The sequence below is a fragment of the Amblyomma americanum genome, chromosome 8 (assembly GCF_052857255.1).
Source record: "Amblyomma americanum isolate KBUSLIRL-KWMA chromosome 8, ASM5285725v1, whole genome shotgun sequence".
Lineage (NCBI taxonomy): Eukaryota > Metazoa > Arthropoda > Arachnida > Ixodida > Ixodidae > Amblyomma > Amblyomma americanum.
Genome location: NC_135504.1, coordinates 74,973,626 through 75,000,840, shown reverse-complemented (window position 1 = coordinate 75,000,840; position 27,215 = coordinate 74,973,626). Strand labels below are relative to the sequence as shown.

The window sequence follows — 27,215 nt, the reverse complement described above, 5'->3', positions numbered from 1 at the left end:
AGGTGCTGAAAGTGACAAGGGAATACGTCTACTTAGGGCAGGCAGTGACAGCTGATCCGGATCATGAGAGGGAAATGACTAGAAGGATAAGAATGGGGTGGAGCGCATATGGCAGGTTCTCTCGGATCATAAATGGTTGTTTATCAATATCCCCCAAGAGAAAAGTGTACAAGAGCCCTATATTACCTGTACTCAACCTACGGGGAAGAAGCGTGGAGGCTAACGAAAAGGGTTCAGCTTAAGTTAAGGACAACGCAGCGAGCCATGGAAAGAAAAATGATAGGAGTAACGTTAAGAGACGAAGCGGGCAGAGTGGGTGAGGGAAAAACGCGGGTTAATGACATCATAGTCTAAATCAAGAGAAAGAAATCGGCTTGGTCAGGGCTTGTAATGCGAAAGCAAGATGACAGCTGGTCCCAAAACGTTACGAAGTGGATTCCAAGAGAAGGCTAGCGTAGCACGGGGCGGCGGACGGTTAGGTGAGCGGATGAGATTTAGATGTTTGTCGGGATACGGTGGCCGCAGCTGGCAAAGGACAGGGTTAACTGGAGAGAGACGGGAGAAGCCTTCGCCCTGCAGTGGGCGCAGTGAGGCTGATAATGAGGAGGACTGATTTTCTTTGCCGACGATCCTGATATAACACTACGGCTCATAATATAGTCGCGTGCATATATAGTACAGGCTGCTCTTGAAGCATCCGGCAGCGTACCTTCTGCCACTGCAACCCATACCTTGTAGCAGTCGTTGGCCAGTAACTGGAGCAGGCTGAAGGACTCGCTGGACGTGTCCATGCCCTGGTAGAGCTCCCACGCCTGCTGGGGCTTGCCGTTCATGATGTCTGCGCCGCGTAGACGAAGCTCAGTGACCGCCGGTGAAAGGAAAACCTAACCCTGTCTCACGAAGGCACACAATTCTGCCTCAAAGTGGTAAAAAAGGGTAGCATCGAACGCACACTCTAAAGTGGAGGGAGTACGAAGCGGGAGTACGAAGTTTTCCTCTAGAGCATTTCATTTCGTAAAAGGGTGTCCGCTAGAGGACAGCTTATTCCCTTTTTAATTCCATATAGGCGTATTCGTGTTCGCAGTCTGTATTCTGGCCTACTGCCTTTCTGTTCGCGCCAGAAACACCGCGTGGCAGTTACAATAGTTACACTGGCGGTATTCGGGCAAAAGTAGTCCAGTGGGCACCAATGCTGAGTAGTTGTGTGAGGTTCGGCTTAAAACTGTAGTGCATGCAATAAATGCGACCGCATGCAGCATAGCGCGTCGCTTCTGCATCCTGTCTTGCTCCCGTATGTTCGCGATCTCAATATGATTCTCCACGTGAAAGTATACAATGGCACGTGCCTCGATGCATTAACTCAGACGAATTATGGACGTCGCCCAGCCGTCGGCTCAAGCCGATTATTAGACTAGGCAGTTGCCTAGTTTACCCAGTTAAACGCGATAGCGTTAGTGGGCACGCTCGGCGGCAGCCCCTTTGGTGTGAGAACGAAACACTCATTGGTCGATGAGATTGTGACAAGGCTCTGGGCCAAATAACGAAGCGCATGACGTGAAAGAACGGCCATGTGACTCGTGACGTCACACAGAATTGAAATTGATTAAAATATGACAGATGATGATTGTAAGGCCGCAACATAGCACAAACGTCGTTATGACATGGTAATAATAATAATGATTGGTTTTCTTGGGGGGAAAGGAAATGGCGTAGTATCTGTCTCATATATCGTTGGACACCTGAACCGCGCAGTAAGGGAAGGGATAAAGGAGGGAGTGAAAGAAGAGAGGAAGAGAGAGATGTGCCGTAGTGGAGGGCTCTGGAATGATTTCGACCACCTGGGAATCTTTAACGTGCACTGACATCGCACAGCACACGGGCGCCTTAGCGTTTTTCCTCCATAAAAACGCAGCCGCCGCGGTCGGGTTCGAACCCGGGAACTCAGGAATGTAAATATTTGCGCTGAAAAGAACATCGGGGCGAGATGGAGAATCCAACGTGGGAACCTTGGGTCGTCTGTTGGACACGGTACTTCTAGTCCATTGGAGCCTCATTAGATGGACTCGGTTAAAGGGAAGCTTTGACCATGTTGTGGTGATTTAAAAAATAGTAAAAATGAAATAAAAATATATCTAAAATAAATAACAGTGTCCATGTCTGCGAAGTGATATGTAAAGAGTGCCCCAGGCCACTGAAAGGACCCTTTAACACTACCACGTCATACCCTTAAGGAGGAGCTTACAACTTGCGTCGCAATCAGTACGAAGGTACATCACTCCGACTCACAGCATCGGGTCAGCCAGCTCTGGTAGATGTAGCTCGCCTTGATCTTGTCGCTCTGAATCATCAGAAACACCTGCAGACAAAACTGGGGGTTGGATGAAGGCGAGAGCCCTCATCCTCAGAAGAGACTACATGCGTTCATACCAGCATTGCTGGTACACCTTCGAACATGCAGGAAGACTTAAGTTTTGAAAGTAGCCGGGCTTGAATTCCTGGAAATCGGTTTTTGTGTAAAACAAATATAGACTCAAGAGATTTTAAGTTAATTTTGTACTTCATTGCACACGTTACACGTATAAAAACCAATACAGAATCAGGCTCTTAAGTTAGCCTGTTATGGAGACCTCCTGTTAAAAGGCAGATAAGGATAATATGATATTTATTCGGGCAGTAAAAATAACATAGGTTGGCATAAAAGAATACCCAATGTAATTAAGCAATCCTAGTTTTGGCTACTTTGGAGCGTATATCAGCGTGTTACAGCCACGGAAGCCAACAACAGTACCAAGAAAGAGAAGGTGAGGATTTAGGAGAAAACAGGAACATTTTGTTTAAAGAAGCAGCAACATCTCTGTTCAGCATTACCTAAAACGAAGGGTACCACGAAAAAACATTTTTGCCGTAAGTGCAAGTGGAAGCTCGCCAAGGGCATGCATATTGAATTACGTCACTAAACCACGGGCTGGAAAGCTTGAACACACCCAGATTGCATTAATTCGTGACCATCACAGGCCAAATCCAATCAAATAGGTTTATTCGGACATGAAACGCAGTACATGCCCACAGGATGAGGCAAAAGGAAGCTAATAGCATACTTCCTGACGAGGCCTCACCGTGGTTTGCACAACAATGGCAGAAGGAGGAAGAAATACATTTTCCTAAAAAAAAAACAGATCAAGTAATGAAATAAAAAACAAAATCAAATGCCATCAATTTATGTTTTGACACAGGTATTAAGACACATGACATTGTAAACACAAAATACAGCGGTAACACAACAGTTCGCGACACAAAAGAAAAGAAAATGGGACTAGGCAAACACTACATGCCATAAGTATTTGGTACATCAAGAACAAGTGAAAATAGCAACTTCAAGAGTTTTACTGGTAGAAGCGTCATGGATTATTGCAGGGTAGGCATTACATACTGTAGTAATTCGGCTATCTATGTGTTGGGTGCCGTGGTTAGTCTGAGCGCGAGTGGAGATAAGAAAAGTAACGCGTAGATTGTATAGTCTATATTTCTATTCAAATATGTTTGTCTGAAAGGTGTGATGTCCTGCTTAATTACCTAAAAATTCTGTACATCAACATAATACTGATGAAACAGTGAAAATGGAGGAATATTAAAGGCCTGAATCAAGCGGTCGCCCATTTATTTATTTATTTATTTATTTATTTATTTATTTATTTATTTATTTATTCATTCATTCATTCATTCATTCATTCAATACTGCCAGCCGCCTTTTGGTGGCCAAGGCGGGAGTGGGGATGCAATTGCACAGTGCTTTGTCAATAGCAAACAAAGAAAAAATAGGAAAAACAAGGCCTACAGGCAGGCAGCAAAATTTCTACGGAACAACTCAAATAACAGACGAGTAACAAACACTTTACATTAAAATCTAAAACGAAACGCGGCAAAGGCAACACTCCAGAATCGAACCAAGTTTTGACTGGCTGTGGTTGATTGCAGATATGTTTCGGCTGATGATAAGGTGACCAGTTCGCGAGGTAACGCATTCCAATCGGCTATCGTTCTTAAGTAGAACGACAGCTTGTATGCAGTGGTTCTGCATTTGGGCACTACAATTGCTTCATCGTGTTTGTGCCGATCGAGTTTGTCGTGTTCTGTTATACTGCATATAAGTGTGAAAGTCTATTGTGGTGTGATTATTGACGATGTCGAATAACATTTTCAAGTGATGCATTTTGCGACGAGAAGGGTCTGGAGAACATGGGAGCAAAGCTAGCAAGTAATCTGAGTCAGATTTGTTGCGTGTACCCCAGACTTATTTTCAGTATAACAAGTTTAGAAAGGATTAGAGAAAAATACAACTGCCTTTTAGGCTGCACGGGCAACAGGTGTTTGATGTGACTGAGCACACCAACAGCTCGAGCTACATGCAAATGAACATGGTTTACATGGTCGACTCAGCCTAGGTCATTGCGAAAAAAACGCCTGAGGATTTACAGGATTCCAGTAAAACGCGTTGAGGGGCTAATTGGTCTATTCTCATATTTTTTTTTGGCGCATACAAAGACGACACAATAAAGACAAGGAAGACAGGACGGAGCGAAACTTGCAACGCGTGCAACTTGCAACTGCGTGCAGGTTGCAAGTTGCGCTCTGTCCTGTCTTCCTTATCTTTAATGTGTCGTCTTTGTTTGCGCCAAAAAAAGAAAAAGAAGCGAATTCTGGAGTTTACTGGAGCTTACCGAGTCAATCCGGGTATGGTTGAACTGGAGTCGGAGAGGCTAATCTATAGTCTTCTTTTTAGAACAAAAAAGCATGAATTTTGTTTTCATAACAAGCAGTTCCAATTTGTTCACTGCAAGCCACAGTATCAGTTCGTGTAGCCAAGAGTTTGAACGACGCTCGAGCTCGCTAAGATCAGAACCGGAAAAGAAGAGGTTCGCATCATCTGAGTATAAAACGATGTTAGAATAAGCTGGAATGTTTACTAGGTCATTTATATATAGTGTGCAAACAAGGGGACCCAGTATAGAACCTTGAGGAACGCCAAAGTTTATATTTCTGAGTCGCATATGGCATCGTTGATTCTCGTGTATTAATAATGGAGAGAATTTCATCTACAGATGCGGAGGATAAAGATATCGAAGTTTGACATGCAATCATTTCTGATTTAGTCGTTGAATGTTGCAATGAGACATGATAGCAAAATGAGGATCCGAATGTAAGAATAAGGGTGAGCAAAAACGGAAACGCCGTCTGCCAGTAGCCAGTGATAGGTGGCTCGCCTGCAGACCGGGCTACGAACGAATTTGGTACAATAAATTAAAATCAATTTATTCAAACATTCTGAGATGCTTAGGGGCGCGGACAAAAAAGGCCACCTAACTTTTGGGCGCGTATTATCTTGTTTGTAATGGTGCTTAAGGCATGGATTACCACCTGGAATTCTCCTAGGACCGCGAAATAATTTGTAATCGCATTTCTTTTTCGTGCTGTTTCGGTTTCAACAGCCGAAAGAGGACTGCGATGTCAACATGTACTTACAGGTCACGTGAGGCATGAAAAAAAACTGCAATATAATCGCTGCTTCCTCATTCGTTGTCATTCCGGCTTTTGAGAAAGGCTGTATTCAGCACTGCAGTAAATTAAAACCAACGTTTATAGATACTTTTTTAGTTACATAACTCCTCGCAGCGCCCGTAGGGAGCGGGCGGCCTGTCGCCGTCCCCGCCACCGCGGCGCTGCAATCGCGGGTTGAGCGGGGAGAGCGAGAGTCGTCTGCTAGCGTGCAACGTGCTAGCACGAGCACTCGCATTCGAATCATCGCTGTGCGTCGGCTGTTTTTTGTTTCCGGCTCTTGCCCGGAGGTATTTCGTAACATATGTGTGCTTAGCGCGTATGCGAACTTAAGAGCGGTATTCTGAGCAGTGTCGCAAGCGGCCGTTTTGTACAGGCAATGACGAAATGCATGCTTCGATTCTGCATCCCGTGAGATGAACCTAACCTTGCTACTTCAATAGATTCGGATTATCCGCCGAACCACATTTTCGCGACTGGCTGTTGTGTCATGCATTTCGAGCAAAATTACTTTTAAGTTTTATTACAGCAATACTGGTGCAACTAAAACCCGCTGCTAGCTGTCTCAGTGGCTACGGCCCGCGGCTGCTTTCCCGAAAGCCGCGAGTTCGATTCCGGTGTGGGCGAAATGCAAGAGTAACTCAAGGCCATTGGCATTTAAATAAAAAATTTTATTCACAAATCCACTAAACATCGTTGCTGACAAATTTGCTGTCCATTAATTTGTCAGACAAGCTTCGCCTTCTTTCGCTCTCTTTGAGCTCTAACAGCGCTATTTTCCAAGCACTTTGCTCGCGCAAAGAAGTGCATGCGCGTCACTAAATAAAAGTAATTTAATTGAGCTGTGAACACCTCAGCATGCTGTGGACAACCAACACCATTCGTGCCTTTTTTTACAAGAGAATCCAGCACGTTCCAAAACTGGTCGCCAAACAACTCGCCCTTTCTAGCCTGTTTTATAGTGCCCTCTACCGTGCTTACACAGGCAAACAGCTTTTCGGAAGGGTACGCGAGACTGCCACTCACATATTCACGCTCAATAATGAGCATAGCCTCACGCGGCAGAGAATCCTGCGTGCCATGTGCGTCCGCTTTGCAGAGTTCACATTGCGTTTTCTTTTTCATTTTGAAAGCCACATAGCCTGCCAAATAGTACAAGGCTGTTTCTTCTGGTGATGGAACACTGCATCTTTTGTCGTTGGAAGCATTGGAGAGGCCCCTGAAAGGTATCGTCATCAGCTCCTGCCAGACCTGTTCTTTCATAGCCTTTTTCTGGATAAGGGCGTCGCGACGCTTTTCTCCGAGGCTCTTGAAGGCACTAGGTAATACACGATCAGTTCCCATCTCACAGTTCCCTTTCACAGCTACTTCAACAGGTGTGTGAAGAGAAAGCAGCCTAAATAATTGGCTAAACTTGGTCAGTGTAGGGTGGTCTTCGTCACCTCCAAATGACCTCACTAGGCCAAAGAATCTCTGGAATAAAAAAAAACATTATATATGAGCATTTCTAGGCTTATTCAACGTGCCAGTCTAATTACCTCAAGCGGGTCTTGGTTTAACTTCGCTGTGAGAATATAGCTGACGCCCTTGTTGTGTAGGAAGTCTATAATGGATAGCACTGACATCAATGGCACCCGCAGGGACTCAACGGTTTGATTTGATGCAATGAGTTTGATATTTCCTCTTGCTTCCGTCCGGTTCATCATGTCGAGGAATTCCTCCAAAAACTGAAAAAAATGTGTGTAGATGAAATATATATATATATATATATATATATATATATATATATATATATATATATATATATATATATATATATATATATATATATATTAAACTACAACAGAAATGGTGCATTGTACTATAAAAATTATTTTTTTTTCTTCATACATTAAGAGATTTCTGATTGATTCTTTTAAACTGAGTACACAGAAACTGATTACCTTAATTTTAGGAGAGCCTTTTCTTATTCCAGCTTGAGGAATCTTGGCATTCAGGATGTCAAAAAGATCATTTAGCAGCAAAGTAACTTTTTCAGTCTCTGCGCTGTCGGCAAAGCCAGGTACTTTTAGCTGCCGATAGACCTTTAACCCCGTCGCCACACTGCGGCTGAAAAGCTGAAAAACAGTTTCCTGATTTTACTACAGCTACAAGTCAGCAAGCTTCAGAATATAGAAGCTTAACATATTGTTTGCCAATCAATAAACGTTGCCCACACTGGAAATATGAACTGTCTGTGGTAGGAGCGTGCATACGCAGTATTTAATCTGGAAAGAGTAATAACATGTTGGCAGGGAAAGGCATCTGAAATATCGTACTTGTGTTGCCAGGCGAACATTCATGGTCTGAAGCCTCTGCGGCTTGACGTGATACTCTGTCAGTTTTGGCACCACTTTAATCTCAGCCTTTTTTTCCTCCTAATAAAGCCGCTCGTAGTGATGGTAGTTCACTCGATGGTCCCCGATCTGCAATAAAATTGCCCCGTTTGAAGGGAATAAAAGCAAGGCAAACATGCTCATTCGAAAGAAACAATTCTCCACATAATAAGAAGGCGTGGTTATAATAACTTACCTCTCCATACTTGTGCTTCATCAAAAGATTTCGGACACACTTGATTATGTGCGGCATGTCGCATATGAAATGCAAAAATGCACCGTCAGGGAGGCATGGGTGTTCCATCCTGCATTGGGCCTCGCCAAGCTTTCCGCTGACCCCAAGGTGCTTCCACATTGACTTATTGTTTCCAGCACCATCACTGATTACAGCCAAGACTTGGACGCCATGCTGGTGAAGCTGCAGAACAGAGTTTACTACTATTTTTGCCAGCACCCAGCCTGGTGCTGCTCCCTTTGTGGCATAGCTTGCAATGGGCTGAACCCACGAATCGAGCATGGGATTGAACATTATAACTAAAGCATGGTCTGCTAGTTGTTCAGAATTCGCTTTGGCAACATCACCATAGTCGATAAATCCATCAAATTTGCAAGATGTTCTGTTAAATTCAGTTGTTTCCCGCAACTTCACCTCATCAATTATTATACAGCCATAGGTTTGATGTTCTGGCTTTCCTGTCATTTGAAGCTGAATGCTTTCGAGGGCAAATTTGTTTAAACCGTACTCACACGGCAGACCACTCAGCAGCTGCACGAGGCGACATGTACTTGGAAGGGGAAGAACTTTCATTCTAGAAAGGGCCTTGTAGCCCTTCGGGCTTGTTAGCCGCAAAAGTAAGCAGACCATAAGCCAGTCGGCTGTGTCTCTATGACCACGGGGCGATTTTGCTGCCTGCTGCATTACAGCTGCTCGGAGGGCCATTTTTTGTACCTCAGGCAAATCTTGGGTGATTTCATCCAGAGTTCTTGTCAACGCATTCTTCAGCTTCTCACTGAGCCGCTTCACTTCTTGCTTTTTTCGTTCTCGTGCTGCAGTGGCACGGATTAGCCGCTTTCTCAGCACACTTGCTGCCACAGGCACCTTTTTCTTCGGTCGTGCCGATGTTGCCCTCCGCTTCAAACATTTTGCCAAGCTGGTGCACATAGCACACACTTCTTGGTCTGCACTTGTCAAAACAGTGCAGTCTTTATGGTAGAGCGTACTTCTAGCATTTTGGGCCACGCTCCTGCAGCTGGCGACATCGAAGTCAGAGCAACCACGGCAAAATTGCTTTGTGTGCACGATCTGCAAAATTGCCTCTATATCTTTCAAAGAAAAAACCTGAATGTCCGCATCCCACTTGTACAACAACCTTCCATTTGCTTGGACAACGTAGGTCAGGTCCTCACGAAATACGACACTTTCCAGAATGGTGTAAACGCCTTCCTTCATCCCGGCGTCATAAAAGACAACCTCTTTGTATTTTCCCGCCTCCTCCTCAAGGGCCGCCATTCTACAGTTTCCCGGAAGCTGTATCGACGAGCTCTTTTCCATAATCTGTGCGAAATCAACGCCTTGCACGGGATCAGACAATGCTTCAGGAATTTCTAGGTGGGACTCCGCAAATGTGGCATTAGCAGGGGCCGCATTGATAGGTACGCTGGGTCTTTTTTTTTTTTTTTGGCGACCGCCGTCTCTTTCGATTTCTCGATAAATAGCTCGGAACATTCGGGAATTGGCACGGAACTGCATCAGGCTTCAGTGCCCAACACCCACGGTCCATCTCGACAATCTGACCGTCAATGACAAGTCTTCACAATGTCATCTGCCACAAAATGTACGTCACACACCTTGCAAGTCTTGCTTTGTCTGCACGCGGAATAGCTCGATTCCGAGAAGCTCCGGATCGGATGGCGGGGCAAAAAAGTGCCGGGTTGCTCTTGTACCCGCTAGTACAGCCGGGCACGAAGCAAGTTGGCATCGTCGCGCTCGAAAGCTGCTTCACGGCCAGCAGCGTTTGTTGTTCTGAGTGCACGATGGGCACCCAGAGCGCACAGGAACACAAATGAACAAAAAAAAAAAGGCAACGACAAACGCGTGCACGGGCTAAGTAGTAACGGCGGGAGAGGGGCCGCGCGCGCGCCGGCGACCGCGCAAACCTCGACTGTAGCGCCCTCTCACCGCCCGGGTACAAGCAGCGCCCGCTTTCAGCGGAGGAGTTTGGGAACTAAAAAAAGTATCTATAAACGTTGATTAAAACGATGAAGCAGCGATTTTGTGGACATTTTTCCATGCTTCACGTGACACAAAAGCACCTTTGGACGTCACAGCTATCGTTTGGCGGCTGAAACCAAAACAGCATGACAGAAAAAAAAATTGCATTTATAAATTATTTAGTGGTCGCAGGCGAATATCACACGGTGATTCATGCGTAGTAGTGTATTCCGCATCATTATAGAGAAGAAGACATGCCACCAAAATTACGTGTCTATACTCCTTTAAAAAGCCTTCACGAGGTCCGTGCCCCCTACAAGGCATGCAGTGGAAAACACGGGATGGTACAAAAGAGCGAACACACATGCAGAACGCAGCTGCTCACAAACAAAAATTCGTTCAGGAGCACAAAAACGTTATAAAAATAACAAAGATGTACAGTTTCACGTTGGGAAACATGAAAGATGTGGTGTACAGTATCATCTTGACATTATAAAAAATAAGATAAAAGAAAAAAGGAAACACTTGGAATTGGCTACATTACACGAAGCAGAAAAAAACCAACTATATTCCAATGAGTATTTTTGTTTAGGTTACAGAGACATACTGCTTCAATCAGTGAATGCGTTAATCGATAACATCTTTATCTTCTCCATTCAGTTCGTTTCAAATGGATGGAAAACGAAATTTCAGCGTTTGTTTCCCATAATTTGTGCGGCATACGTAAATTCTCGATTTGTCTGGATTGAGTGTACAATACACAGGATTTTTTTTGGTAAACCCGGCTTTTTTACCTAGTGATTTTTCATGCTTAATTATTTCTGACTTAAAATACCAGATCAGCCTATAGGAGTATGATGACTGTAAAGGAATAATGTCAGAATTTTGTAAACATTTCGGCTGTGTGAATGACAAGGAACTTTACCAATTATGCGTATTACGCGTTTCTGTGAACATAACAGCTTATTGGTATTTTCAAGCGTAGCTGTTTCCCAGACACGCGTACCGTAATTTATGACTGAGGGAAATATAGAGCTATACAGTAATTAATGGGAAAAGATGACCAGTAGCGACGTAAATAGCCAGTCGCCCTGAAAGTTTCCGGACAAGGTGGGTAACATGGTCGTCCCACGGAACATTCTCATTGAAAATTATTCATTGCGTTTTAACGTGAGGAATTAATTCAAATGCAGTAATATTGGTTACAAAATAAGGGACGGAAGATAGAACGTGTTTTGACGTGGTGAAAGATCACTGCTTTAGTGTTTTCAACGTTAAATTTTTTTATTATTAGCAGTGGACCAAGTGTTTCAGTTCTGTTCAGTTTTATACCTTAAAAGTCCTTTGTAGGGGCATTACATAAGGGGTGGGTTTTTATACATACAGTGACGATCATGGTAAATAATTATTGAAAAAAATGATCAGATACAAGTGGCAAAAAGGAATATGGGCAATTTGAAGCAGCGATTTAGTGGGGAAGGCCGTTCCAGTATGTGGCGGTTCGGAAGAAAAATGAGGCAGTGAAGGTGGTGGCCCGGGCACGTGGACGCGCAATTTGAAGTGCATGGCTGATCCGATAAGATAAGCGCGCTGCTGCTGTGATGTACGGCGCTTGATTAAGGGATGAAAACAAAAACTTGCACAGTGAAAGGCTGGAAATTCGGCATCGACGTAAAAGCGTTGATAAACCGGATTCTGTTTTTAGAGATGAGACGCTGATGTTGTACGAGTACAATTCATGAATAAATCTAACAGCAACGTTTTTAACTGATTCTAATGCGTTGGCGAGATATGCTTGGTGCGGGTTCCTGATGGGCGGCGCATATTCGAGTTATGGCCTATCAGGTGATTTATATGCTAGTAATTGTACATGTGCCGAGGCGTTTCGCAGGTTCAGTTTCAGAAAACGTAAGGCTTTGTTAGGTGCGGAGATAGTGAGATGTGTGCTCCAAGGCAAATCATGAGATAGGCTTACACCTAAGTATTTGTAATACTGCACAAGTTCTAGGGGTGTGTTAAGAGTTGTGTAAAGGCGCGCTCACATTAGCGGGAAAACGCGCAACGCAGGACGTTTTCCGCGTGCCGCTTCCCGCGCAAGCCGGTTTTTCTCCCGCGGACAGCCTGCTGTGCCGTCCCGCCGAGCGATGGGTTCAGGCGCGCTCACATTAGCGGGAAAACGCGCAACGCAGGGCGTTTTCCGCGTGCCGCTTCCCGCCCAAGCCGGTTTTTCTCCCGCGGACAGCCTGCTGTGCCGTCCCGCGGAGCGATGGATTCGGTACCTATTTTTCCCGTGCCGGTGACGAGAACAGCCAATGGGCGCCGACCGTGAACCGTGACGTCGGTCCCAGTTCAGTGACCTCGTCGGCGGAGGCGGAGGCCGCGCGTCCGGCCGGCCGGCCGGCCGGCCGGGCACTCGGCGGCTGCTTTGCCAGGGCGACGGGAGGGGAGCTAGCAGACGATCAAGACGACGACGCGAGAAAAGGGTGCGCTTTCCAGTCTTCTCTAGTGTCACGTGACTATCCCCTTCTCTTTCTGCTCGTTCGGGTCCTCCCTCAGCGCCTCCTCTCTCCACATTCCAAGACAACCGCAGCGAGAAAACGCGCGCAGTGTGAGCGTCATTCTGAGGAGCTGCGAGGCAGCGTCGACGTTGACGCTGTGCCGGTGCGGGAAGCTTCCCGCTAGTGTGAGCGCGCCTTAAGGGAAGGAAAAAGGACTGCGCCGGCGGGAGAAGGACATGCATTTATATTTGTTGGCATTTAGCGTCATTAGCGAATTATTGCACCATTCTGAAACGCTGATTAAGTCGTTCTGGAGAGGAGATTGGTCAGATATGTTATTGATTGTGAGTGAATGACGCAGTCGTCTGCGAGCATATGTAAATTAGAAGAGTACACTGTGGTAAATCATTAATGTATATTAAAGACAACAGAGGACCAAGGACAGATTCTTGAGGCGCGTCGGAAGTTACTAGGAGCAGCTGGATAAATTATTGTTGACCAAAACCATTTGCGTACAATTAGACAAAACTTCCTGTATCCGTATTATAACGTTAGGGTTTAAGTTCAGTGTTAGTAGCATGCGCTGGCGAGATACTTTATCAAAATTAAGGCTTTCGCGAAATCCAGATAGATTGCATGAGTTTGCACATTATAGTCCATGTTCGTATGCAAGCCATGAGCAAATAGAGATAAATGTGTTTCACAGGAGAATCCTTTCCGAAACCCACGCTGCGAGCGATGAAAAAAGCTGTTATAGTCTAAGAAAGAAATAATTTGAGAGTACATAAAAACTGTCCACGAAATTCTGTTGAAAGCTACAGGCCGGTTTCATTTACTAGTATTCCCTGTAAAATCAGTGAGAATATGCTATGCAGTTATAAAATGAAACACCTAGAAAAACACGACGTCTTACACCCAAGCCAACATGGTTTTCGACGTGGATGTTTGTGTGCTACACAGAAGCGTTTCCTGGCGGGCTAGTTGGTGATAGAAGTTCAGTTTCCAACTGCGCAAAGAACCACAGAGCTAATGACACACATACACAACGTAAGCGGAGTGTTGTGCTGGCTCAATTTTTTCATGATGTCGCCTCGGTAACTGACAAGGAATTAATAATGAATTGTGTATTGCTAAAATTGCGCAAGCCATTCGGTACTGTTCCACACGATCTTCTCCGGCTAAAGCTACGGGCTTATCAATTGGACGAGGATGTTATTTCTTGTGTTTCCGATTATTTGTCACTAAGGAAACAGCATGTAGGGGCCAGATTCCACTTCGGTTCCGTTTCCGAACCGTTCCTTTTCGGAGTGACGTCAAAATGACGACAGCGAAGTACGGGAGGGGAAAGAAGGGGAAGCCAACGGCCAATCGGCGAGCGCCCGACCTCGCGGGAGCCCGGTCCACGACTGCCTGGCTTTTTCGGGGGCCGTACACTAAAAAATAGGTTGTTTTAAAAAGAAATCAAATATTACAAATAAATGGTAGTACATATTATTTAATAAGAAGTCGCAGTACGTGCAAGAGAGTGCAGTAAAAAACTATTTTGACGTTTCTTTTGGTACATGTTTCTCTTTTCTGTCGGTAGATGGTGTCGCATACGCGCGCGCGCGGTGCCGTCTGGGAAAACATGTGCTTTTTGGCGCGCGTTGAAGTTTTGTCTGCCTTTGGTACCGTTTCTGACAAGAAGACTCGCAATGGCAGAAGCAGTTACTTGCCGGCCTATTGGGCCCCATGTTTCTACGCGACAGCGTACTCTGCTTGTAGAGTTCATGGAGGAAGAACACTTGTGGCTCGTGAAAGGGTCGTATGTTTTGACGCCAGAAATTATAATAATAATAAATGACGCCATTTATATGCTGCCTTGCCGAGTATCGCTGATATATATATATATATATATATATATATATATATATATATATATATATATATATATCAATTCTAACTGTTTTCATGTAGGGCCACAATAACTGTAGTGCGACGCAGAATGCAATATATTGAGAAAATAATGCGGAAACCTCGGCAGAATTTGTTTCTCATAAGTATCGTTAACATGTTACCCGACAATGTAAATGACGTTTCCTCACTCCGAGTTTGAGTGCATTCAAATTTAAGCATACAAATGCCCGAAATTCACGCAGGCGGCTGAAATTCGCGAATTATGATTTTGTTTTAACGAGTGGACAGACTTGTAATACTTACCAACATCGTGTTAATTTAGGGCGTAGTAGCCCTTTCTGGTCATGAATGCCTGCTTTTCACCAGGGCTGAGGCCTTTGGGCTGACTGATGGCAACGAGGGTTCCATCGATGCAGCCAACAACACCAGGAATTCGGCCGCGGTGCAAAAATTCTGCCACTGCCTGCTGCTTTTCCGCTGGCGTGGACGGAAAGCTTACCAACCCTTTTCGCTTGCCTACGTCGCGAGTTACAGCTAGCGCTACTGCGCTGATGCAGCGGCTCATTGAGGATTGCGAGAGTTGGTTGGTCACCTCACTGCCGACAGAAGTCTGAAAGCTCCCGGTTGCAAACAACCGAAGCGGGCAGAGAACTTTCGCTTCTGTCGGCAGTCCGGTCGGCCCCTTTGCCTCGATTTCGCCCTCAAGATCAGCACACAGCCTACGCACCAGCGCCTTACTCATCCTGAAATGGCGGCGGAAATCTTACTCCGGCAAATCGAAGGCATCTTCCCTGTTTCTAGGTCTTCTCTGCCCAGTGCGGCCTCAGAGAAGGCATCTTCCCTGTTTCTAGGTCTTCTCTGCCCAGTGCGGCCTCAGAGAGCCGCGAAAAGATACGGGGTAATGGGCGCCGCCATGTTTTTTTACAAGCGTGCCACAGCGGTTCCCGCGAAACGGACCTACTCGCCGCGGTTCTTGTGCCGGCCGGCGAAACGGTTCCTTTCGGCGCCGTGGCCACGCCCCGTGACGTAGACGAAAAACGCGGAGCCGCCTCCGGAAGTTTTTCGTCACGCCGGACGTGACGACGGACGGCCAATGAGAGGAGGCGAAAGGAACTGGTTCCCGGACGGAATCGCAGTGGGATCTGGACCTAGTTCTGAACGGCGCATCATCCAGTTATGTTCATGTTGCGATAGGCGTACCACAGAGTTCCGTGTTGGGCCCACTTCTTTTTTGCTGTATATCAATGACATCACTTCTGGTATTCATTCATGATTTCGAGTGTTCGCGGATGATTGCAGCGCGTACAGGGTTATCAATGACAATAGCGATTTTATGTCCTTGCAAACCGATTTAGACGCCGTAGCGGCTTGGTGTACGCGTTAGGTAATGGCGCTGAATGTTAGAAATATACACACCGGTGACTTCCGCAAGAAGAAAGGCCCATCAACCTACGGAATACACGGTGAGTAATGTTTTTCTAAATAAAGTGACAGAGATTAAATATTTGGGCGTATTTATGAGGGCAGACTTACGGCGGACCGGACAAGTAAATTCCATCGCGAATGAAGCAGCATCTATTCTCGGTTTTCTAAGGCGCAGTTTCAAACAGTTTCCATGTGACCTGAAAAAGAAACTGTACTTTACGTATGCGCGATCAGTGCTTGAATACGCCTGCGTTTGCTGGGACCCATATACAAAGGAACTTATCAGTATGCCGTGAAAACTTCAAAATAAGGCAGCTGGGCTTGCAATTTGTAATTATGACAGGCGGCTAAGTATCACCAGTATCACTAATACTAAACGATCGCTCGTGTGGTCTGATTTAGGAGATTGCCGAAAACATCTTCGTTGAGGCAGCAATCGCGTCAGAAAGGAATAAAAAAACTTTAAAATATGCTTGCAGGTGCACTTGCAAAAGCACGAAACGCATAAGGGAACAACCTAAAACTAGATGTATGTCTACATAAAGGAAAAATAATACCTACAAATGCTCTTGGAAAAAACAGCTCAGCAGCCCGTATGTCCATAAGAAACACTGCCCCGGAGGTGACAGGGTACAAACGGTATAATCAGGAACCGGAGCAGCGACAACCTGACGGACCTAACCAAGTACATGAACGAAGAACTGTGGGAGAAGGGCCAGCTGCCATCGGCTTGTAAACACGCTGACATCACAATACCTAAGGCAGGAAAGCCCCCGACCAGATGACAGTGTGCAAATCCCTACCTCCACGCAGCCTACGTCTGACATAGCTCCGACCCTTATCACCTCGGAAGAAACAGGCCCGCCTACTGATGCATCGAAACATCAGGCACCAACGCATCAGCAGGAAGCCCCCCCATACCTCTCCTTCCTGGTTCACTCGCTCTGATGATCCTGCGCCACACGAACAACGCATCCCAAGTCCTCTAAGCTCTTCTACTGATGCATCAAAACATCCAACCCATAAGCAGGAAGCTTCTCAGAACTATCCGCCCTGGTTCACTGGTTCTCATGTTACAGTGCTGCAAAGACAAAGCTTACATTCAGACAAGCAGAGTCCTCCAGAGCTCAATTACCTCAACTTCCCTCCACTCATTCCAAGTCTCCCCCCTCCCAGGAAACCCAGGGGACTAACCTAGCCGCTCACAAGAATCATGGGTACAAGACTGTCACAAAGGACGCCCACTCCCTCCTCCCACAGAGAAAATAACCGCAGTTCTTTTCAAACCAAAAGGTGTTTCCCTGATATCATAATGTTACGGTGTTAGTTCAGCAGCAGGAACGGTGGGCCGTACACAGAACACCAGAAACCAGCATTAGCACGAGCTTCAGCGTCCTTGTCGACTCATGTCCAATGACAGACCAACTTCCTCTTCCTTCGCGCCTGTGCACCGTAACACTACCCCCCATCCGCCCCGCGGACGGATTCACAGTCCCGGGGCGGCCTAGGGTTGTGGGGGCGAGTGGTAGGGTTTAAGACGGGCGACGTGCACAAGCTGTGTGGAGGGGGCAACGGAAGGAGAGTGGGGGTGCAGCGGCGTGAGTTCGTAGGTGGCATTGCTCGTTTGTCTCAAGACGCCGTAAGGACCGAGGTAACGAGGCAGGAGCTTCTCTAACAGTCCCACACGGCGTGCAGGGAGCCAAAGGAGTACCAGGGAGCCGGGATGATAGTGGACGTCACGATGATGAAGGTCGTAACGAAGTAGGGAAGATGTCTCTGCCTTCCTCTACGCACAACCACATGCTGCTGAAGTTCGTGGAAACACATACAGAGCGCAAGACTGGCTGCGGGAGGGAAAATTTTCTCCCAATCAAAAGGCGACAGCTGAGGATAGAATTCGAGCCCACTACGTCGTGACCAGCAGCAGAACATCTTAGGCTTCATACCACCGTGGCACGTATGCAATATGACCGATACAGGCTCAAGGACAAAGATAAACAGCAGGGTTGCTCCAGCACACAGAGGAGTTTATTTGAAAGAGTCTGATGGCAAAAGAAGACAACAGCACAAAATGGCAAAAGAATAAAATGAAAAGCAGTGAACACATGCACCAGACAGTAGCGTCGACCCTCGGAAGGCCGCAATCATTACATGAACCTGGCGCCAGTCCGTTGCAGTTCCTCCCTGTGCATTTCCGAGTAAAGTCTGAGAGGACAGGCTGGGATCTCTGCGTCAGTGTCCGACGATGATGTATCAGGCGTGCTGACTCAATTGCTTGCGTTCCTCTCCAGATGACCCTGCAGTCGTCATCCTCGGCATATCCATGAGGCCGAGCAGAATACCGCCAGGCAGCATGGTACAGTTTAGGGGCCCAGCCGGGATTGGAACTGTTTTGCCCTTTTTTACCGCAGAACTTGCTTCTTCGAAGGATAACTCCTGTGAAGATGGGCGCATTTCTGTGGACTCAACAGACCAGGAAATTCAGAGGATCCAACGCTGCTTCGCATATCCTCAATCTCCGTATCCCCGCTACCTGGCACCTCCCAACTTCCAGGCAAAGGAGTCTCCTCGCAAAACCTGAAAAATGCCGGCGAAGCATCAGGGTCATTGCTTTGCGATTGAATGGCCTCCAATATGGGTTTCGATGGACCGGGAGGAATCAATGAAGGTGGCTGCTCCGGCGGCCAGTCCCGACAGAGGCGCTGGGGAAGTCAAAGCCGGATGTAGGCGCCCTCGCCTACCTCGAGTGACGGGTCTGCGCTTCCGGGCCGGGTCCTTAGAAGCTCGTCCAGGACGGGCGCTCTTCGAATCCATGATCTCTGCAGAGCAAACCACGCGCAAATGGGTCGCGCGACCACGATCTTTGTTGTCGTCTTCAGCCAGCCTTCGCCCACCAGAGGCGCATTGGCATGTCTCTTGATACCCGCTGGGTGGCAAACTGGGAGTACCTTGCCAAAGTGGTGCAATGAGTGCTTCGTCATGGAGCTGAGTGCTCCACAATGTATTCAGTTCATGAAGTCCGCATAAAAAGATTTAAACCCATTTTTTGATGTGCTTAAATCTGGCTTGTTTCGCTCTGAAATGACTTCTCCAGTTATTTTAAGCACGAATACGCGGTTCTCGCGCAGTTCTGAGCGATCAAGTTTTGAGCGCACACCCAACGACGACTTGTAAAACCGATGTGCTTAAATCTGGCTTGTTTCGCTCTGAAACGACTTCTCCCGTTGTTTTAAGCACGAATATACACAGTTCTCGCGCACTTCTGAGAGATCAAGTTTTGCGCCCTCACCCAACGACGACTTGTAAAACCGATGTGCTTATATCTGGCTTGTTTCGCTCTGAAATGACTTCTCCCATTGTTTTAAGCACGAATATGCACAGTTCTCGCGCAGTTCTGAGAGATGAAGTTTTGCGCCCTCACCCAACGACGACTTGTAAAACCGATGTGCTTAAATCTGGCTTGTTTCGCTCTGAAATGACTTCTCCTGTCCTATGTCTGCGCGTGAGTCGATGCTCGCTGACGTTTTGGCGATAGGGGCATATCGAATGAGTCATGTATGGGCGGTGACCTTCAAGGATGCGGAAGCGACTAATAATGGTGAGCCTAGGCGAAGTGAAGGGGAAGCAACGCCGCTGCGTTATCATCGATTCGACCAACCAAGGAACACGCATAAAGGTGCACTGGCTCCTTCACACGGTTCCAGACGAAGATGTGCGGTTGGCTTTCGCTCCGTATGGCAAGGTCACCGAGGTGAGCAAGGAAATATGGCGAGTACAAGGAACTGCCGACAAGGATCAGCGACACATTTGGTCACGTTGATTCTGAAGGCTGGACCCAAGCTGGAGGACCTTCCGCATCAAATGAGCATCGCGGGTGGGCTCGCACTGGTCGGCGTGGCAGGTTGACAACCACTGTTCCTTCGTTGTCGCAGTCAGGGGGGCCACATACGCCGTGACTGCCGTGTGCCGCGGTGCAGCACCTGTCGCCGCTCTGGGCACAGCGAGGAGCAGTGCGTACGTACGTACGCCAATGCCGTAGGAGCTGTGAGGATACATCTGAGCTGTTCATGGATGAAGCAGATGCCGAGGAAGTCGCGAAGACTGCAGGGAAGAAGGCCTCGAAAGTGGTATCGCCAGCTCCGCCTCTCGAGTCTACCACAGAGTTGAAGGAGACGCTAGCCGAGACGCCGACGGCAAAGGCTTCGGGGGCGGATAATTCTGCCAGCTGAAAGGAGGCTGTAAGCGATACCAATAATGTGCCTGTGATCACCCAGAGCCAACAGCACGACAACATGGAAATAGGCGAGAATGACGTGGGCAACCAGACTGCCAAGCGTTCTTGGGATGACACCAAAGGGGCGAAAGGGACGACGGAAGACTGCTCAACCGAGGAGCCACCTTCAAAGGCGACCGCTGTTAGGCGGCCGTCGTTGAAGCCGCTGCCGAATATACCGGCCGAACCATGGCCAGCGCCTAAAACGCCGTCGTAGTGCCCTGCTTGTGTCCGGCAAGGTGGTACGACACCGCATTAGAATTTGTATCTGATTCATGTGTGTGGTGCTGTGCCGGCGACAGATCGACTCTTCCGCAAAGATGGCAGAAGGAAGGACACGCACGTATGGCTCACATTGGCATCGAGTCGTCAGTACAGTGGTGAGCAGCCCTGTCTAGAGCGCGCCGACGGTGCTCTGTGGTAGTGTTCCTGTATACGCTCCCTGCGGGAGCATATACAGGAACACTACTCTGCGGAGCAAGTCACGGCAATCTAACGTTTGGCTCTGGGTTTGAGTTATGCATCCCGTGCGCATGCGCGGCAAAAACAGAGGGATGCCTGCTCATCGTTTTCTTGTCCGGCCCCCACCTTGCGAGTTCGTTTGTGCCGCCAGGGCCGCACTGCCTGCATTTGTGACGCTGTGGGGGTGGCCAGGGCGTCGCCATGCCGCCGTGTTCCACGAGTGTAACGAGACGGCAAGCGCGAGCGATAGCGGATGATCGCGCGTTTCTTCATCCAAGTTTCTTGATCTGTAAGGACGCCAAATGCGGTGCCCCTTGTAGTTGATAACGCAGCGCAAAGACACGCCATAAAACAATACGCCTGCAACGCATGGTGCGTGGTGGCAACGCGCTAACCTTATGCGGACAAAACGAAAACGGACAACAAACAACTAAGCCCCATTCTCGCACTCTCAGGCTGGTGCGTGTTTGAAACGCGCTATCACCCGCTCTCATTTGCTTCTTCAGCACGAGATCACCCGATATCACTTGCACTTGCTTGCCTATAGGCGCCTCGCGATTCGCGCGAGAAGCGTTCGTTTTCCGGCCGCTGTTACATAATATTGAGCGCGGCCCTGGCGGCGTGAAGCGCAAGCACTGAGCGGAAATGAGGCCGAGAACCCACGAGCAGGCACCGCTTTATTTTGGTCGCTCATGCACACGGGACGCATACCTCAAACCCAGAGCCTAACGTTAGATGGCACTGACTTACTCCGCAGAACACCGTCGGCGCGCTCTAGACAAGGCTGCTCACCACTGTACGAGGTGGGCTCGGTTTTTTTTTTCTTGCGGCTAACTTTAACTCATGGCCTTTAAACTAGGATCTCCTCTGCGGATTGCCACACTGATCGTGCGGGGACAGGGTGCGAGGAGAAGGCAGTGCCAACTCAGCCGCCTATTCCTTGAAAATGAGCTTGATTTGGTGGCAGTCCAGGAAACAAAGTTGGAAAGCGAGGAGCAAACGGATAGAATGGTGGAACCATTCCGTGCTCACTATGATGTATGCGTATGCCACTTCAGCGGTTTGTCTGGTGGATGTGCTTTCGTTTATAAGAAATAACTTGGGAATAATAGTAGAGTCTGTCACTATCTGTCAAAACGGGCGGCTACTTGTTGACTTCTCTTTTACCGATAAGTGCTGGCGTGTAGTATGTGTTTATGCCACAAAATGTTGAACACGAGCGTAAATTTTTTACAAATAGCTTGACATGTATTTGAGCAGTGAAAGAATGTTTATTTTGTTAGGGAGTTTTAACTGTGTTTGTAAGGCGGAAGACAGAGCGAAAATGTCACATCGTGCGTGACAAAAGTGTTGAAGTATTGAACATATTGGTTTCAGGAAATAACCTAGAGGATCTAGGTAGTGTTGTGACGGACGGTGTGCGTCCACAGTTCACACACTTCTAGCGAGGAAGTAACGCTAGGCTGGATAGGGTGTACGTTTCTTTGGAGATCGCGACACTGTGCACTGGCTACGATGTTAAGCCGGTACATTTTCGTGACCACTGCTGCGTAATAACCACATTAGGGAATAGGGAGAGGAAGGCAAGTTTTAACTGGCAGACCTGAACACTGAATGCAAAACTCCTGGACGACGAAGCTTTCGAAATTATCGTGGCGGAGGAAATTGAACAGTTGCTGGTCGCCACGTCAAATTAGAGCAAGGAATGGGAAAAATTTAAACAAAACTAAAAATAAAAGCTACTGAGATATGTTCTGTGGCCAAGTACAACGAAAGGAAACAAGAAAAAGAATTATGCGATGAACTTGAGTACCTGATTAGACTGTAATAAGATCAACCAGGCTGCTTCACGAAAGAAATACGGGAAGTTAAAATCAAGCTCGACCATATCACCAGTGACAAGTATAAAAGCCGCAGTAATTAGAGCGAGGGCCAAAACGCTCTGGGCAGGCGAAGCGCCGACAAAACGAGCCCTAGCCGACGAAAAAGGCACGTATGCAGCAAAGAAATTAAGCAGATCAAGTACAATAATGAGGTAACAAATGAAAAAGAGAAAATCCACGCAGCCTTTAAAGAGTATTTCCAGGAGTTGTTTGCTCTCAATAGCGTAACAAAAAATGATTTTAAGCAGGATTTTTTTTTTGCATTTGATGCCGAGGCTTGAAGGTGAGGTTAAGGAGCGCCTCGAAGAACCAATCACTATTGGGGAGGTCGAATGCGCAAACGATGACCTGGCAGTTAGAAAATCACCCGGGCCTGATGGCCTTTGCGCGGCTTTTTACAAAGCCTATAAGAGCATGATTGGACGATTCCTGCCGAAGGTATTCGCTGAACTATGAAACGAGGTGCGCCCCTCCTTCGTTCCGCACGTCTCACACTATGCTCATCCCAAAAACAGATGACCCACAGATGAGATTATCGGCGGGGTCTTATCGTCCGATAAGCCTCACCAACCTCGATTACAAAATTTTCATGAAGATACTGGCGAAACGATTGCAAATTGTTGTAAGACTAATTGTCGGACCTCACCAAACCTGCGGAATTAAAGTATGGACGATTGCCACCAATATTCATGTCGCTCGAAATGTCTTAGAGTGCTGTGACGCTTCTTCAGCCAGCATTGCCATGATTCAGCTTGACCTGGCGAAAGCGTTCGATCGCGTATAGCATGACATACTTTTCTGCATACTTGAACACTGAAATGTCGGTGATGTAATAGCCGAAGGCGTGGATATGGGGTATGCTGAATGTACCACACATGTCATGGTGAACGGCGATCTCACGCAACCTGTGCATGTACAATCTTCAAAGCGGCAGGGCTGTCCGCTCTCGCCTCTACTTTTTGCCCTTTATCTTGAACCGTTCTGCCTGGCGCTTTTAAATACCAATGGGATTGTCGGCTACACGCTAGAGTCAACAGAAGACTAAGTACTTGCTTACGCTGATGATACTGCTGTGTTTTGCTCCGATAGAGACACTGTCCGAGAAGTCGTTGCAGTTGCAGAAAAATATTGCAGACATACCGGTAGTAAAATAAGCTGGGATAAGAGTTCCAGTTTTTGGCATGGAAACTGGGATTCCACGCCTGAGCTTTTTGCTCAAATGCAGTGTTCGGTGGTACCACGGGAATATTTAGGAGTTTCCCTTGACAGTTACCGTGAACACGAGCCTTACTGGAAAGAGCAAACGAATCGGGCAAAAGAAAAAGGGAATAGATGGCAGGGCAGACAATTGTCAGTTTTTTCACGTTCCATTGTCTGCAACATCTTTCTGGTCTCGAAAATTTGGTATGTTATGAGTGTTTTGTGCATGCCGAGAGTCAATGTGCAGAAAATTCACCGTATGTTTGCAGTTTTCATTTGGACTTCAACGTGGGAGAAGTCCAGTCGATGCAATTTGTTCCGCCTTGTGAAAAGCGGGGGCCTTGGCTTGGTACATTTATTTCTACGCCAGGTTGTGTCGTGATTTAAGTACCTACGTGACCAAAATATTGCCGTCATACGGACAGTCCTGCAACTTCGCCTATGGAAACATATCCCAGATTTCATGCTCTAGACTGCTCAAGGATCTGTATATGCTGTTACTGGGTGCTTGCGCGAGGTTGTGCTTGCATACCAACTGTTGCACGTGCGGTTTTCGATGGAGCACCTTGCTACGGTGTCTAGGAAAAAACTATTCAAAGACCTAGTTGACACACTAATGCCAATACCCCTGTACCGCGCACCATACCGTGGAGGCCAGGGCGTGATGTTCTGAAGAGAGTGACAAAGATGCCCATTAAATCATCTCTTAAAACCTTTTTCTTCAAATTGCACACAGGGACACTTCTTGTGAAAACTTGGCTTCAATAAAAAGAAATATATGTGCCGTGGACAACAAATTGTTTACTCTGTAAAACGCCGGGAACCCTAGAACACGTTCATATAGACTGCTGGGGCTCAATATTTCGCTGGGACGTCCTCCAGCGTACTATTAAAACTCCCCATAGATCCGTATGGAATAAGGTTTCTACCAACAGAAAACACAGGAGGTATACCTTATGACCTAATCTTTACAGTTTGAGGAGAACAAGAATGCAGGTGCGGCACGCAGACGTGAACGTGCGATCTGTGCGAGAAAATTTTATAGAGTGTGCAGTGTATATGAGAGAAGTGTATCGGGCTCAGCCAAATCTGCCTCACTGGATTAGCCTTTTTTGATGATTTGGCCGATTTAAGGAAATTTTAGCCGATTCACGGCAGCCGGAGAAAGACTGTCGCGATTTATTTCTGCCTGTAGTTCTGTGTTGTGTATAAAATCAGGCAGTAAGGAAAAAAAAACGCCGTGGTGTAGTGGCTAGGATACCTGGCTCTCACGCAGGAGCCCCGGGTTCGATTCCTGACGTCGGAATTCGGGGTCTCATGGTGTAATGGTTAGCACTCTGCACTTTGAATGCAGCGATCGGAGTTCAAATCTCGGTGAGACCTTTTTCTTTTTACTGCTCTCATGCGTGCTGGCCGCGCACGTCCCCCGTTTTGTTTTTCTTTCTTTTCTAATCTACGTATTTTTCTTTCTTGCATTGCATCGAAGCACAACCACATGAGGGTAACTTAATTCTGCTTTACTATTAATTATCTTATTTTATTTTTTTAGACTTGTCTATTTTTGGTCAGGGGCGGATAAGAGCACGCAACCATTTTCATGTAATGCCTGAAGCCACAAAGGCTTACGTCGCCTGCCCTATGCCGTGTTACGGCGTGGTCTAGTGGTTAGTACTTAGAGCAGTATATAATGAAGCATACAAAGTAAATGAATTGCCCCCGTCTGATGGTAAATCCCACACAGTGTTAATTCCTAAATCTGATGAAGCTGACAAGTTACAACAGGTCACACCATATCGTCCTATCGCACTCACAAACGTAGATTACAAAGGTTTCATGAAGATTTTAGCCCGTAGACTAGTCAGTAACTCAAGATATAGTCGGACCCCACCAGACGTGTGGGATCAAGGTGCGCTCCATTACCAATATTCAGAGAGCGAGGTGTGTGCTTGAATGTTGTGATCATACAACAAGCACGGGACAACATAACGCAAAGGTGGAAGACTCAGAAGCACAGTAGGAGACTAAAACTCAAACTTGCCCAGATTCAATCCCAAATAATACAATGTAGTGCCACTCTTTGCAAAGCTAACTCGGATCAGGTTTGTAACGGTCTCCGCGGCAATCTCTCCACAACCCGCGCTTGGCATCTATTACGGCACATGCTAGACCCCACGCAACCCAAATCTCAGACGCGCCTTAGCATTCGCCGCCTCGCTCACAACCATCGACAGGACACCGACGCCTTCCTCGCCCAGGTGAAATGCACCCATACAACCCCCGGTCTCCCTTGCAAGTATCCTGATTATGCAGGCCCACCCCAGCCCGAAATGACGCCCTTATTACAGAATCAGAATTTCGCGCCGCCCTATTGAAATTACGGAATACCGCTCCCGGAGATGATCAAATTACCAATGCAGCTATCAGAAATCTTGACGATGCTTCCATCTCTGACTTAGTCAACTACTTTAACGAATGTTGGGAGGCAGGTACTCTCCCTGCCTCGTGGAAGCATTGAAAAATTATTTTTATTCCAAAACCCCACAAGCCTATCACCCTAGACAACATCCGCCCCATTTCTCTTACATCCTGTCTAGGCAAGGTCTTCGAGCACATAATTCTTGCTCGGCTAACAACGTACATGGAAGACAACCACCTTTTCCCCCACAGTATGCTCGGATTTCGTGCGCATCTATCTGCGCAGGACGCCCTACTTCAAATTGCGCATGACGTGCTTGATGATACCATCCCCCACCACACTAAAGCTATCCTGGCAGTTGACCTCACCAAGGCATTTGACAGAATTCGACACGATGCCATCTTACGGGAACTGCAGGCTCTACAGGTAGGCCCTAAAACCTACAATTACGCTCGCGCGTTTCTCTCGGGCCGCACTGCCTCCCTGCACATTGATCAGATTACCACATCCCCTTATACACTCGGAGAGCTCGGAACCCCTCAAGGGGCGGTCCTTTCTCCCCTTTTCTTTAACGTTGCTCTCATCCCTCTAGCTCACAAACTGGATCTAATCCCACACCTAAAGCATATCCTGTACGCTGATGATATTACCGCATGGAGCACTCGTGGCTCTGACGGGGAAATTGAGGAAACTCTTCAGTTAGCAGCAGACACCATCTCCTCTCACGCGTCATCCATCGGGCTCGAATGTTCCCCATCTAAGTCCGCGCTCTTCCTAATTAGGCCAAAATCTAGCGCTAACTCGCCCATCCAAATCAATTTAAAAGTATCCCCATCACACCCACCCTCCGCATCCTTGGCCTCCACTTGCAGGATTCTGGACGAAATGAACATACCCTTAAAAGGCTCAAGGCCTCCACGCAATCCGTGTTGCACCTTCTACGCCGAGTGTCCTGCCTTAACAAGGGTTTAGACGAAGCGGACAACATGAAAGTAGTGCACGCATTTACGCTTAGCCGCATT

At 47.1% G+C, this 27,215-nt stretch overlaps 1 protein-coding gene and 1 non-coding gene across 2 annotated transcripts in view; one reads left to right on the top strand and one right to left on the bottom strand.

Moving 5' to 3' along the window:
• Ttc26 (tetratricopeptide repeat domain 26) overlaps positions 1-27,215 on the bottom strand; it is a 227,643-nt gene that overhangs the window by 7,650 nt on the left and 192,778 nt on the right. Inside the window, exons 13-14 of the mRNA XM_077633401.1 lie at positions 2,287-2,356; positions 732-838 (exon numbers count right to left, since the gene is read on the bottom strand). Coding sequence (XP_077489527.1) covers positions 732-838; positions 2,287-2,356 — 177 coding nt within the window. The remainder of the gene's footprint in view (positions 1-731; positions 839-2,286; positions 2,357-27,215) is intronic.
• On the top strand, positions 25,089-25,160 carry TRNAQ-UUG (transfer RNA glutamine (anticodon UUG)). The gene has a single exon. It is a non-coding gene; the product is annotated as a tRNA-Gln (tRNA).